The following is a 14,289-nucleotide window of genomic DNA, read 5'->3' on the forward strand; positions in this document are numbered from 1 at the left end:
CAAGCCTGGAGCCAGGTATTGGGGTGAACGCTGGAAAATCAGAGAAACATAACCAGCCACAGCTAACCTCACTTGCCATCTTCTCAGCTGATCCTGTTTCCTCAAACTGGAAGCCTCTGAGTCCTCACCCGAATGGATCTCAGCTGAACTGCTGCTCAAAAGCCTAAAAACTTAACCAGGCTCTAGTTCCTGGTCCTCTTGCCTTAGATACCTTTCTGCTTCCTACCAACACTTCCTGGGATCAAAGGTGTGTGTCGCCATGCCTGGCTGTTTCCAGTGTGGCTGTGAACTCACAGAGATATGGATCTCTGCCTTTGGAATGCTAGGATTAAAGGTGTGTGTGCCAACATTTTCTGGCCTCTATATCTGTCTAGTGGCTGTTCTGTTTTCTGACCCCAGATAAGTTTATTAGGGTGCACGATATATTGGGGAACACAATATCACCACCTCTTCTCTCTGGAAGGAGGTACAGACAGCCTTGCCCCGTGGTTCTTTCTGTGACTGTGTCCTTGGATCTTAGCTCTTTCCATAGGTCTTGCAATAGCCATTATCTCTCCGGCTAGCTTGGCTTGTATGGACCACAACCAAGTCCACAATACATTAATGTAGAACCAGGTGTGGTAATAGAAAGCCTCTAACCTCAACATTCTTGGAGGATGAAGTAGGATCACCATGAGTTCAAGGTCAACCTGGGCTACAAAGGCAGAACTAGGCCAGGCAAGTGATATATAGCAGGAACATGTCTCAGAAACAAAATATAACGTCCAAAGAGTGAAATAAGAAAGGGTTTAGTAGGAAGGCAGTAAAAACAGAACATTTCCAGTGCATCTATGAGGCATTTGCCCAGACAGACAAGTCAGCAGCCACTATGAAATCACCTGTTGCCCATGCCACTTCATTCTTGGACCTCGAGAACGACTGATGTGGAGCACTGGCAATGGACACTGGTGGGGTGGACTGGTAGCTTACCCTTCTATAGAATTTCCACTCTTCCTACTCATCAGAGGTCTCCCAGTTAGGAGAGGAGTTCCATGGATGACACTATGAGCCATGTTCATGATGAATTCCATTTGACTCTGGAAAAGCCTGTTTATAATGGAGAGTTGCAAGCACATACAGAAACACACAAAGAGCATGCATCCCATGTACAACCAATCTTAAGTAACTGTCAACCCAGGCTTGTCTTGATTTTGCCCCTGCACATTCTCCACTTCCCACAGGATGTTGAAGCAAGTCCTGATTCTCACACCATTTTGGCTGTAACTATTCCCAAAAGTTTCTGTGAGCCAGCATATCATCTTATAAATAAAGTTTCCTGGAACACAGACACACTCATTCATTTTCCTACTGTCTCTTGGGTCTTCCCTGAGTCAGCCTTAAACCTTCAAAGAACTTACCATTTTGCCCCCTAACAAAAAAAAAGTCTACTGAACTCTGCTTTAGACAAAAATTATTGAAAAATATTAATTAATTAAACAATAAAAATAATGACTTTAAAAGACAGTCTAGATCACCATCATGTCTCAAGTGTGATAATAATTGACTACATAGTCACTTGAAATTGTTTAGGAATTTATAGGTTGTCAAATTCTTTGTTATTTGTTATTGCCTTTGAATCTTGCAATGAGAAGGATGGAAAGAAAATCAAATCATCATATTCTTTAAATTCCCTTTGTATATAAAAACATGGAAGCCTAGAGAGTTTAAAACTGATCAATGATCAATGTGAAGAGAATAAGAAACTGTGGTATGCTCAGAATTCAATGGGTTTTCTATAGTACTCCACACTACAAGGCTCAGGGATCTTCAAAGAAGAAGGGACAGAGAGCAAGACAGAGATGGTGGACATTTTCACGGAATCATTATTTTCTGGTCACGACAGGCAGGTGCACAGATGAACTCACAGGGGTTGTGACACCTTGACAAGACATCCCCGAGCTCAAGCCAGATAAAATCCCCAGATGAAGGAGAGGTGGGCAGGAAACACTACCACTAGCTGAGGACCTGTTGGCATCTGATAGCTGCTGGGAGAAGGAATTAGTTGTCCTAAGAGCATGACACCTACTATGTCAACCACATCTAGGGCAGGCCACACTTCCAAGAGTAACTGAGCAATGCAGATTGGACTCCAAGCATTAAAAAAATTCTTTTAAAGAAAAAACTCAAAATTAGAAAGGGAGATGAGGGTGGAGAGGGTCTAGAGGGAGTTGGGGTGAATATGATCAAAATACACGGTATGAAATTCTCAAAGGAGTAATAAAAATATTATTTTAAAATGACATAATCAAAGGCAGGTAGCTAAAAAGCAATTTGAATAGAATATCTCTGCTGCATATGATGGAGCATAGGGAACCATGAATCCTGTAGTATATGACTGGTCAATTCCCTGTGAGTTTCTTAGGCTCTCCACGTCAAGAGTATTTGACTTGAAGAAGCTGGCATGGGAAATGTATTTCAGACATGACTTGGAGTTAATTTAAGGTGAGACTCCTTCAAGCAGTAAAAATAACAGCAGCTTTATATTGAGTGAGAGTTCCCATGGAACCACTTTGGAGTTTGAAGTGCCATACTGGCATTTGGAGGAAAAAAATCTATGGGTAAGCCTTTCCTAGCACCCTCCTTCAGGAAGAACATGGGGTGTTATTTTACAGACTGGGGTGAGGGGTGAAATACAAGGTTTGGACTCTCTTCAGTTCCATGAGCACCTAGAGTCTGGAAGCACAGCCTGGCTCATTTGTCCATAAAACCTGCTACAAACAAAATAAAAAAAAAACTAGATTTTCTTAGGAAAACCCCAATGCAATCTTTAACTGTTTTTCTGGGAAATAATACTCTATACTTGAGAAGAGAATCCAAGAGGACATATAAAAATGAGAAATACAGTAAGTTCAATAATACTTTAGAAAGTATAAGAACAACATTTTACTTTAATCTTTATTTACTTATTTATCATTTTGTGACAGGTTCTTATTATGTAGCCCAGGATAGCCTCAAGTACCTGATCCTCTTTCCTTACAAGTGCTGAGATTAAAAGTCTGTGACACCACACCCAGTTTTGTTCCCATATATCAATGCAGTCCCCAAAAAGGCCAGAGGAGAGCATAAATCCCCTAGACCTGGCATTATGGATGGTTATGAGCCATCCAATGTGGGTGCTGGGAACTGAATTCCAGTCCTCTGCAAGAGTATTACACATTCTTAACCACTGTACCATCTCTCTGGCCCCTTGTTCTCACTTTTATATAGCCAGAAACCCATCAAACAACCAAAGAACATTACTGAAGTAAATTCCAGATTGTTTAAAAGGAATGTTTATTTATACTGAACTACGAGATAATTTTCCTTAAAGAAACTTAAAATGTTTTCCTCAGAAGTCAATTAGATCCTTGGAAACAGAGCCCACTGCTTCATAATTTTTGTATTTCTAGGACCTAGAACTGGGTCTGGCAGAGAATGGCATTTCTTGTATATGGCATTGAATAGCTACATAATGTCAACATTGTTCTTTATCTATACATAAGGAAAATCACATCTCTAGTAATTAAGAGGAACCGATTACCCAAAATATCACTTCACAATGGAGAATCCTAGCAGGCGTCACCTTAACCAAGCAGTCAAGTTTAATATTGCCACCGAGGAATGACATGGAATAGCAAATACCCTGTTGTGGACTGAATAATGGCTCCCAGCAGTATCCAAGCCCTGGTCCTAGATCCAGTATTAATACATCCCCTTACATGACAAAAGAACATTTTTATTAAGGATTTTAAGATGTGGAGATTATGCTGGATTATCTGAGTGGGGCCAGTGTATCACAAGGGTCCTTATAAGTTGGAGGCAGAGGAAGGTGTCCTTATATAAGTAAAGGCAATGTGATGATGGAAACAGAGAATTGAGTAATATGGCCATAAGCTGAGGAATACTGGGTCCAATTCTCCCTGGAGCAGTGGTTCTCAACCTTCCTAATGCTGTGATCCTTTAATACAGTTCTTCATGATGTGGTGACTCCCAACCATTATTTTTGTTGCTACTTCATAACTGTAATTTTGTTACTTTTATGTATCATAATGTAAATATCTGATATGCAGGATATCTGATATGCCACCCCTATGAAAACCACTCACTGTACTAGAGCCTCCAAAAGGAACCTGCTTGAACAACAATTTGAATTTAGTCTTAAAGGTTCGTTTCAGAATTCTAGGACACAGAACTGAGAGAACACATTCTTCTTCTTTTATGCCATCAATGATGCTAATTGGTTATAGAAGCAATTAACACACACTCCCTGATAAGATTTGATGAGAAAGGACCCTGCTTCTGTGGATTTTTCCCCAAGAATTCATCTCCCAAGTCTAATAATAAAGTGTCAGGAAAGCCAAAATTGAAGGATATTCTACAAAATGCCTGACCTGTACTCTCTAAAATATTGTTAAGATCAAACTAGGTCTGGTAGCACAGGTCTGAAATGAAAGATAATAAAAGATACTCAGGAGGACGAGGCAGAAGGACCACACATTTGAGGCCTGTATGAGCTACAGAGTGAGGTCAAGGACAGCCTGTCAAAGAAAAACTGAGTTCAATCCCCAATAATGGAGAGAGAGAGAGAGAGAGAGAGAGAGAGAGAGAGAGAGAGAGAGAATGAGAGAGAGAGAGAATGAGAGAGAGAGAGAAAGAGAGAGAGAGAGAGAGAGAGAGAGAGAGAGAGAGAGAGAGAGAGAGAGAGAATGAAAACAAGGAAAGTCTGAGAAACTGTCACCGATACGGCACTGGTCTAAAGAATCATAATGATTAACTACCATGAAGCATCTTGGATTAGATCCTGGAATAAAAGATGACAGTAGAAGGACTATAAGTCTGAATAAAGTCTATCATTTGGACAATAGCATTATTCCAATACGAATCTCTTAGCTTTGTAAGATATCAACACCACTGGGAGTTGGGTGATGGATATATCTGGAATCTTTGCCCTGTCTTTGCAACTTTTCTGTAAACCTAAAATTATTTCAAAGTAAAATATTTAAAAAGGGATTCATCCTGACAACATGTTGTCATGTCAGACATCTATTATGGATAGGCAGAAATAACTTAGGGATGCTTTTCAGGGCATTTATTATTCCTCAGAGGGAAGGGGGAAAAGACTGGGAAGAAATGACTGATCTTAGGATGGTGCCTCTCCTGCATGTTGTAACTGTTACTGGTCAGGACTGGTACCTCTTATTATTGTCCTGGGGCATAGGCAAGGAGAAAGTGTCCCTGTATTTCACAGCTGGAAAACCACCTCGCAGGACACTTCAGCTACAAATAATGTTCACTGAATTGATTTGACTTGCCCAAGCTCACTGAGCAGATACAGAGATGGCATATAAATTGTCTCATTTCCAGATGTATGGTGGCTGAGCAACTAAGTTCAGCTCATTTATACTATTTCCAAAATACATACATCTTATCCAGATAAGAAACGTTGGTGTTCTTGGACAACAAATGGATTGCAGTTGGCATAATTTCTCCAGACTTGACCAGACTTTCCCTTCATCAAACACCCTGTCTAAACACTCAAGGTTCAAGTTGCCTCTTGTGGTCTTTTTTGTTTCTTTTGTATTTTTTAATGGTTTGTCTTTCTTTCTCCTGTCCATCCATCCCACTTACCAAGTGGAATCCATTGTGGTATAACAAATTCCCATCAAGCAGTGGTTTAACAGTAACAACCATTTTTCAGCTTAGTCTCTGATGGTCAAAAATTTGGGAGTGGTTTGGCTGGGTTTCCTGAGTCAGGGGCTGTTATGAAGCTGTCAGGTATTGGCTAAGGCTTCAGGAATCTGAAGGCACAGTTGTCTCTAGAGGCCCTACTCCTAAAATGACCCACAGCTATCTCAGTTCTTCATCAAGTAGGCCTATCAGTAAGGGCATTTTAATGTTGTACTGGTTACTTTCTTAGAACCTGTGACAATGTGTGATAGAAACAACTTCAAGGAAAAGAGGTTTGTCTGGCTCACGGTTTAGAGGGTACTATATTTCCTCATGATGGGGGAAGGCATGGTGCCTTGGTCTAGGGCTGTGGGACCTTGAGGAGGATCAGAACTAGAGGCAGGACATCCTTCAAGGCCATCCTCTGCCAGACTAGATCATCTAGCGAGGTCCCATGTCCCAAAGGTTCCATAACCTCTCCTAAACAGCACCACCAACTCTGGCCAAGTGTTCAAATGCATGAACCTGTAGGGAGACATTTCACGTTCGAACCATAGCAAGTGTCCTCATGACATGGCAGCTGGCTTCCTCCAATGACCCCAAAGAAGAGGCTGTGATGCTTTTTCTCATCTAGTCTTGGAAGTTGTACACCATCCTTGCTTCATCATTTTGCTTGTTAGAATCAAGATACTAAGTAAAGCTCACATCCAAGAGAAAGAAAATTAATCCTGGTTTCCTAAGGAGACACATTCTGTGTTGGTTACTTGTCTCATTGCTGTGAACAAATACTAACAAACGAAAGCTTAAATAAAGAGGCATGTATTTTGTCTCATGCTTCCTGGGTACAGTCCATCATGGAGGGGAAGTACCTGTGGAAGGAGCTTGAGGCAGCTGGGCACACTGCATCAGCAGTCAGGAAACAGGGAGCCATGAATTACTGTGACTACCTCACATTCTTTTTTTTTTTTTTTTTTTTTGGTTTTTCAAGACAGGGTTTCTCTGTGTAGCTTTGCACTTTTCCTGGAACTCACTTGGTAGCCCAGGCTGGCCTCGAACTCATAAAGATCTGCCTGCCTCTGCCTCCCGAGTGCTGGGATTAAAGGCATGCGCCACCACCGCCCGGCCTACCTTGAATTCTTTATATCCAATTCAGGACCCCAATGCATAGACTGGTACTGTCCACATTTAGGGTTGGCCTTCCTATCTCAATTACCCCTAGCAAGGAACTCCCTCCTAGATAAGCTCAGGGATTTGTTCCCAAGGTGATTCTAAGTTCATCAAGTGGTCAGTCAAGGTCATCTAGCACACACATCAAGAACAGGCAGACTTAAAAACCACAACATTGCCTGTTCCTTTAGCTTTGATGTGAGCTAAGAATGTGGGCTTCCTCTCCAGGTTTTCTCTGGCCATCTGCATTTATTTCTGCAGCTTCCTAAGGCTCAAGCCGACACTCACTCTTTGGGAACACATCCTTCATCTTTCACGGAAGTTTCCCAGCCCATGAAAAGTCCCAGAGTGTTGAGAACAGAAAAGGGAACTTGAAACAATCCCAGCTTTGTAGGGTCTGGATAGAGTCATCTGCCTTGTCTGTTCCTGCTGCTGCACTAAAATTTGACATTTCAGATGCTTTTCAAGCCAGAGTTGCTGCAGTCATCGACACAGCTGCTGTCACCGGGCTCACATTCAAACCATGCCCAGTGCTCACCGACCTTCAGCACATCACCTTCTCATCCAAACCGAATGCCACTCTACTCTTGCCTCTTTTGCTGTGTGTTTGGACTATCGGGCCTTTAGCATTCTTGTTCTCGATTCTCTTCAGCGTTCACCTCTCTGTCTTCATCTTTCTTTTCCATTGACTCACTCGCCTTCCTTCATTCCTATAGTGAATTTAGTTGTCACAAGACCAGGTTCAGAATTTCCCTCTAGACTGACTCCCGTCTTGTCCTTGCTTTTTATTCTTGGAGTGATATTCCAAAAACAAAGGGGAAAGAAATCAATCCTATGGCTGGGTCAACTGACACATACCCTGAATCTCAAAACTCAGAAGGCAGAGGCAGGTGGATTTCCATGATTGGAGCCTTACTTCTGGATGTAGTGATGTAGTCTAAGACACTGGGACAACTCTCAGCCGTTATCAGGAATCTGGGGGAACTCCACAGCCATTATCAGTGATGTGAAGAAACCACGATACAATGTTTTATTTTTTTAATCTACTTGTTTTCTAATCTGGAACTCTTAATCCTCCTGCCTCAGGCTCCCATGTGTTAGGACTACAGGCATGCATTACCACACTGAGCTGCAGGGTTGAAGTGGTTCTTAGTTGAATTTTGAGGTGGTTCAGTTCCTGGTTCCATGCTGAACTGGAGCAAGCCTTCAGCCTCATGCCGATTTCCTGTCCCTATCCTGATTTCTTAACCATTGCTCCCAGACATTCCTGGTGCTACATCCATGTTCCACAGACTTTAACATGCATCATGTTACCGTGAAGATTATTTCTTTTAAATGTAGCTCATCAGAGGGCTGGGAGTAGTGCCTAGGATTCTGCAGTTCTAAAATTGTACTTTTTAATTTATGTGAGCATGCACAGGCATTAAGGTGCTACACAGCATGGAGGTCAGAGGACAACTCTCTGGAGTCAGTTCTCTCCTGCCACCTTGTGGGGTTCAGGGATTGAAGTTAGGTTGCTAGGCCCAAGCAAACGCCTCAACCATTTGAGCCATGCCCCTAACCCTGAGGTCATGCCCATGCTGCAGGCGTAAGGATTTGCTCTTGGGTAGCAAGAACCCATAGCAATAATGTAAACTCTTAACTATGCTCCCTTTCTTACTCCCTGGGCAGAAGGGACACAATAAGTACTGTCATGATGACATGATCTCTAGGGCCTATGCTGTTTGTCTCATTAGCCCCCAGTGCAGCAAAGATCTGGACTCCTCTGCACATTTAAATGAAAAATAGTGATTGTTGGGTTCTGGCACTGAAGATTTAAATGAGTACATATAGGGTAGGGCTCAGAAGTTGTATTTTAGCAATGCACCCCTGACAATCTTGCTGATTAATTTTTTTTTGGTAATTATGTATGTATGTGTATCTGTGTGGGGGTACATGCATGTTGGTGTGGGTTCTTGCAGAGGCTAAATGCATGGAGTCCCCTTAGAGCTGGAATTTGTGAGATGTGAGTGCTGGGACCTGAAATCAGGTCCTCAGAAAGAGTAGTATACACTCTGAAATACTGAGCCATCTTTCCAGGCCCACATTTTTTTTTAAGTCTTGCATCTTATAGGCTAGTGTCCAGCCTGAAATCTTCACTGAAAAGTCTTCCCCCAACAGATCTAGTATCCTTTATTTTATTTTGCACTGCCCCTTCTCTTTTCTGGATACACTCACGCTGTAACTAATTCGCCTTAGTTGTGTTACCTTATCAAGAATTTTAGTTGGTGGAAAATATAATACCAGCACATACCATTGGAAGAAACTTTCTCTCTTCTCCTTGATTCTATGGAATCCAGCTACCCTCCTAAATTTCAACAGATCTTTGCCCCTCTCGTATTAAAATTCCCCCAGAAGAGCAGCTCTTTTGGAAGAGTGGAAAATGTGATTCTGTTGACTGCAAGGGAAGCACACATGACATCCTTCCATCAACACACAGGAAAAGATGTTTGTCACATTCCAATCCTAGTGAGGCCAGGGACTCGGTTTATATTTGTTCCCTTTCATTCTCCTAAGTCACAAGCATCTCGTGCTCGTCACGAAACAACAAGCTAAGCAAAGGTCTGAGTATGTTCAGTGTTTTCCTAGAAGATGACACAACACTAGAGATGTGCAGAGTCCTTATAGATAATTAGTTGAAATGGCTTCAGAATTCCATGGTTAGCCTTTTTTAACATCCTTGAATTTAGGAAATAGTAGATATCGTTCCTCAATACATCTTCACTCTTAAAATACCTCTAGAACAGTCTATACTGCTCTGCTGGGGAAGGTGTAATGTTAGCGGCAGCTTTGAGAAAGCAACACCTGCCCACATCCGCTTACATGGGAAGAAACACTAATAACCTAAGTGAATTTAAGAAGTCAGACTGACTCAGCACATGGAGGCATCTGACGAATAACGAGAAATCATGCCCACAAGTCCCCTTTTGTTTGTGCACCCAAACTCTGTAGACAGAACTTCATAGCAACAACATTGGATTCGACACTGTCTCACCAGCTTGCCTCCAGCTGTGTCTCATGCTGCACTCCCCTTGCCCGGTCTCTTCTAATTTGAGTGACCTTTATAAAGGGGCTTAGAGTGGTTCTCTTGCTCAGCGCCACCCCTCCTTTGTGCCACTAATCACATGCTGCTTTGTAGCTGTTCAGAAAGCTCTAGCACACACTTAGCAAACCTTCAGCATCAAGTATCACATTTTCTGAAGAAAGGGTGGTTGCTTCATTCTAGAAAGGCAGTAGTGTCTAAAAAGAAGTCCCCTTGCTCAGCACCACTGTCTAGCCTCTTATATGTGTGGTACCTGGAAGCTGTAAATTTCTCTCATGTAAATAGAGGCGTTGGTGATTCACCAGTGTGAGTGGAACTCTTGTCTATTGATTTGAGATCAATCAGTCTTCTGAGCTGTCCCAAAGCAAATCTTTTCCCTTCAATCCCCAAATGGTAATTATTGTAATAGTGATAAGTAGCTAAAATTAATCAAATGGAATAAATACTATACGGTCTTACCAGGGATTGTTTTTTATTAACCTTCATAAATTATCCCCGCTCCACAGATAACGAACTTGAACCTGAAGACATGTAAGTAATTTGCCCAGGCAATGTGCCAAGGTAATAAATGAGAGGGTCAGTCAGGACTGAAGCTCATGTCTTGCATCACTAAGTTGTACTGCTAGCAACTGATGGACACCACTAGGCTCATGGTTATTGACTCATTACTGTCGAGGCTGGACTCCACTAAGAAAGCCTTCCACCTACAAGCACGTGGCATCAGTCTTCTGCATGCTGCCTGCACAGAGCCTTTCATATTACAGCAGCCACCTGGGTATCAAATGCTGCAAGTGTCCATGACAACACACTTGGAAGCTTGCTTGGTGGGCCCTGACATGGTAACAAGCACTCGTTTCTTTATTCCTTATGGGCCCTGAAAAATGAGCCTTCCGCTAGTGCTCTGTTATTAGCTAACTTTCAGGAAGGGCCCACAGCTCCACAGACATCTTGAAGGTACAGCCTTATAATGTATGTATTAGTGCCAGCTAAAGGTCAAGCCTGATTCTGATAGTATTTTTAATAGAGTCTTTCTCAGCACTCCTTCGACCATAACTTATTTCTTTCACCAGTTTCTCCCTCCCCCCATTTCTTGGGAGAATTCACAACTGTTGTATAGTTCAGAGGAAATTGAAAGCTTGCCAAATAATGCAAAAGCTACACTAAAAAGCCAGTTTTTAGATCAGAAGAAAAAGGGCATATTTTTTTCTGGAAAAAATATTATTGATCTTTGAATGTTAAGCATGCAGCTGGCTCCGTAGTTAAGGAACACAGGGGCTTGGGAAATTCTCAGGAAAGAGCACATGTGTATTGTGCTTCTGGTTTTCCTGAAGTCTGTTGCTGGAGGTTTAAGGTGTGAGTCCTGTACATGCACTTCTCAGTAACAGTCCCTATTCCAAAGGGACTAAGTAGGGACAGCTCACACACAGAGACCTAGACATACGATTCTAATGCATTAGTGAAGATTAGAAATGGGGAGGGTCATGAGTCACATAGGAACTCATGGAGATAGTATCGGAGAGAGCCCTAGTCTTTGCAGACAGCAGCATTTATTAAATACCGACTATGGGTGCTGCTGGCTTAAATGAAAAGGCAAGGTGTATCTGTTAAGCCCCAGGAGTTGCAATCTGCTGGCTGATTCTCATTTGGAGAAAGCGGGCAGCTGGGCAGTGATTGAAGTGTCCAGCAGGGGGCTGGCATTCGCTGTCTATACGTGGTCCTGGCTCCTCTTCAAAGCCTCAGCTCAGGAGAGCTGCCGTTTGCTGGGAAAGCCAGTGACGTGCAAAGCATCCTGCCTATAGGATTGGAGGCTTTCTTGGTGCAGTTTTTTTCTACCCACTTTAAACCTTCAGGTTCTACATACCAGGAAAGACGGGAAATGCTGTGTGAAAATAGCAATCCAAAAGTTCTTAGCAAACTGCAGCCAGAGGGACTCAGACTAGAATGGAGGTAGGAAGAACTGGGACAGAGTGGGCTTAATCCTAAGCTTTTCTTTGGGCTGAGTTTCTGTTGCTTGTTAACTTAGGGCATTTACAGATAGATGTATCACTCACTGGTGGTGTGGAGGCTGGGGCAGAACCAACATCAACGTACTGAGCTAGAGTTTGGCATACCAGTGTGTGTGCATTCAGAGTGTTTTTATTAAAGGAGATCAAGAGCCTAGCACAGATCTTATCTTCATCACCTAACTGCAAAACCAGAAGTTAAGAAGCAGCATCTTAAAGGCACTTTTCTAGAGAGAAGTCTTGAGATGGCTCTGAATAATTGTTCCCACCTGAACCTGGAAGTGGACCCTTTCCTGTACTGCAACAACACCGTCAATCAAAGTCTGAATCCCCCCAAGATGGACAACTGGTTCTACCCAGGAATCATTTACGTCATCCCCGCAGTTTATGGGGTTATCATCGTGATAGGCCTCATTGGCAACATCACCCTGATCAAGATCTTCTGCACAGTCAAGTCCATGCGAAACGTGCCAAACCTGTTCATCTCTAGCCTGGCTTTGGGAGACCTGCTGCTACTGGTAACCTGCGCCCCTGTGGATGCCAGCAAGTACCTGGCTGACAGATGGCTATTTGGCAGGATTGGCTGCAAACTGATCCCCTTCATACAGCTTACCTCAGTGGGGGTGTCTGTCTTCACACTTACAGCGTTGTCCGCAGACAGGTAAGTACTGACTGGAAGTTAATATCCTCTCTTAGGGTGGTGGACTACTCAGTGAACGACACAGGAGAGCTGTTTTCATGAAAGGGAAGTTTTACTCAAATTCAAACTCCCTTCCAGGCATGGTTTTGTTCTGGAAATTACTTCTGGAGTTTGGCATATTAGTTTAAGAAAAGAAAAATGAGTGAATGGTGGAGACAGGAGGAGACAAATGAGAATTAAATCTCTAAGCCTGAGACCAAGGGGCATTTTTTCTGAAGAAAAATCATTGCCTAGCCTGTCTTCTCCCTCCCTGAAAAATTAATTGAGCAGTGAAAAGGACAATCACACCCCATAGTTTCAACCTCAGGCTAATGTTTCTTAGAAGCAAGTCAGACCCTTTCAGAAAACAGAGAAGGTCCCACTGCCCCTCTGTAAAACCTTTGAGAAAGAAAAAATAGGCTCCGTTTCTTGGAACTTTGTCTTCCTTGGACAGTGTTAACTTTTCTTACAGCTGATATTCGAGTGTGACTGTACAGAAAAATTGTGTGTTGGTTTTTGTAAGTTTTCCTTCAATGAACTTAAACACAATTGCTCTCTTTGGCCTGGATAAGGAAATGTTGTTCAAGGTTAACTCCTAATTGTCATAGCTTTATTAATGTCCTTCTATGTTCAATGTCTTTGGAGCTTGGTGGTGGTGGGTATCCACTTTTATTCTGGAAAATACACATCTTTGTGAACTTCATTATATATATATATATATATATATATATATATATATAGAGAGAGAGAGAGAGAGAGAGAGAGAGAGAGAGAATCTTAAAACCTGTTCTCATGCATTTATCAACTATCTACTGTGTTAAAAAAATAAAACCCATGTTTGAACAAGCAAATAAAGGAATATTTGTAGGATATTCACACATATTGCTGGCCATATCTTAGGTTCTGAAGATTGAACACAGAAATGATTAGACTATCAGATACAGCATATGCTAAATGGCTAACTTAAGAAAAACAGGTCCAGTGGACCAGAGATCATAAGTTATCTTAAGTCAACTCTATGGTGTATGTTAAAGATACATAGGACCAGAGTGTATACTGGAAAGAGAATAGACACAGTTCTTAAAAGTTTAGAATCTGAAAAATATGGCCTACATCTTAATACATCTGGTGCTGGAGTCTTTTTCTAAAGGAACAAACCGTCCTCAGGTGAGCTGGCCTTGGTAAGTAATGGACAAATAAAGATAACGTTATCAGTATTTGTGGCCATGTGTTTCTCCTAAGCTACTTAAACTACACTGCTCAGTACAGATGATATTCTCAGAAACTGAAAAGTAATGATCCAGAAATGAGGTTATTGTGTGGACCGGACAGGGTTTCTCCACTCACCCTCATCTTGCTTGCAGCCTGCCTTTTTGCCCTCCAGGTACTAATGACCACAGATACTTTTCTGTGTTCGTTCAGGGCCAGCAAACTTTAGAGCTGGCAGAAGCTCCATGGCTGGTTCCCACTGGTGGAGGGCACGTCAGGCTGAGCATAATTTTCTTGATGGGAAGAAGAGATTTGGGTTTCCGGGCTGGTGAATGCAGTGGTCCAGATGGTGTTTACTGTCTCCTCGGGGAGGCGAACAGAGTGGAAAGGGAGGGCATGGAATAGAAAACTGCAGCTGCAGGGACCCTCTTCCCGGAGTTTCAGCGCAGACTGAACTAGCCATC

General features: G+C 42.4%; 1 protein-coding gene across 1 annotated transcript in view; it reads left to right on the plus strand.

Annotated features, from left to right (window-relative positions):
• Positions 1 to 11,730: 11,730 nt before the first annotated feature.
• Grpr (gastrin releasing peptide receptor) overlaps positions 11,731 to 14,289 on the plus strand; it is a 39,281-nt gene continuing 36,722 nt past the window's right edge. The window contains exon 1 of the mRNA XM_028887775.2: positions 11,731 to 12,598. Coding sequence (XP_028743608.1) covers positions 12,183 to 12,598 — 416 coding nt within the window. The 5' untranslated portion in view covers positions 11,731 to 12,182. The remainder of the gene's footprint in view (positions 12,599 to 14,289) is intronic.

Source organism: Peromyscus leucopus, chromosome X (genome assembly GCF_004664715.2).
Source record: "Peromyscus leucopus breed LL Stock chromosome X, UCI_PerLeu_2.1, whole genome shotgun sequence".
Classification (NCBI taxonomy): Eukaryota; Metazoa; Chordata; class Mammalia; order Rodentia; family Cricetidae; genus Peromyscus; species Peromyscus leucopus.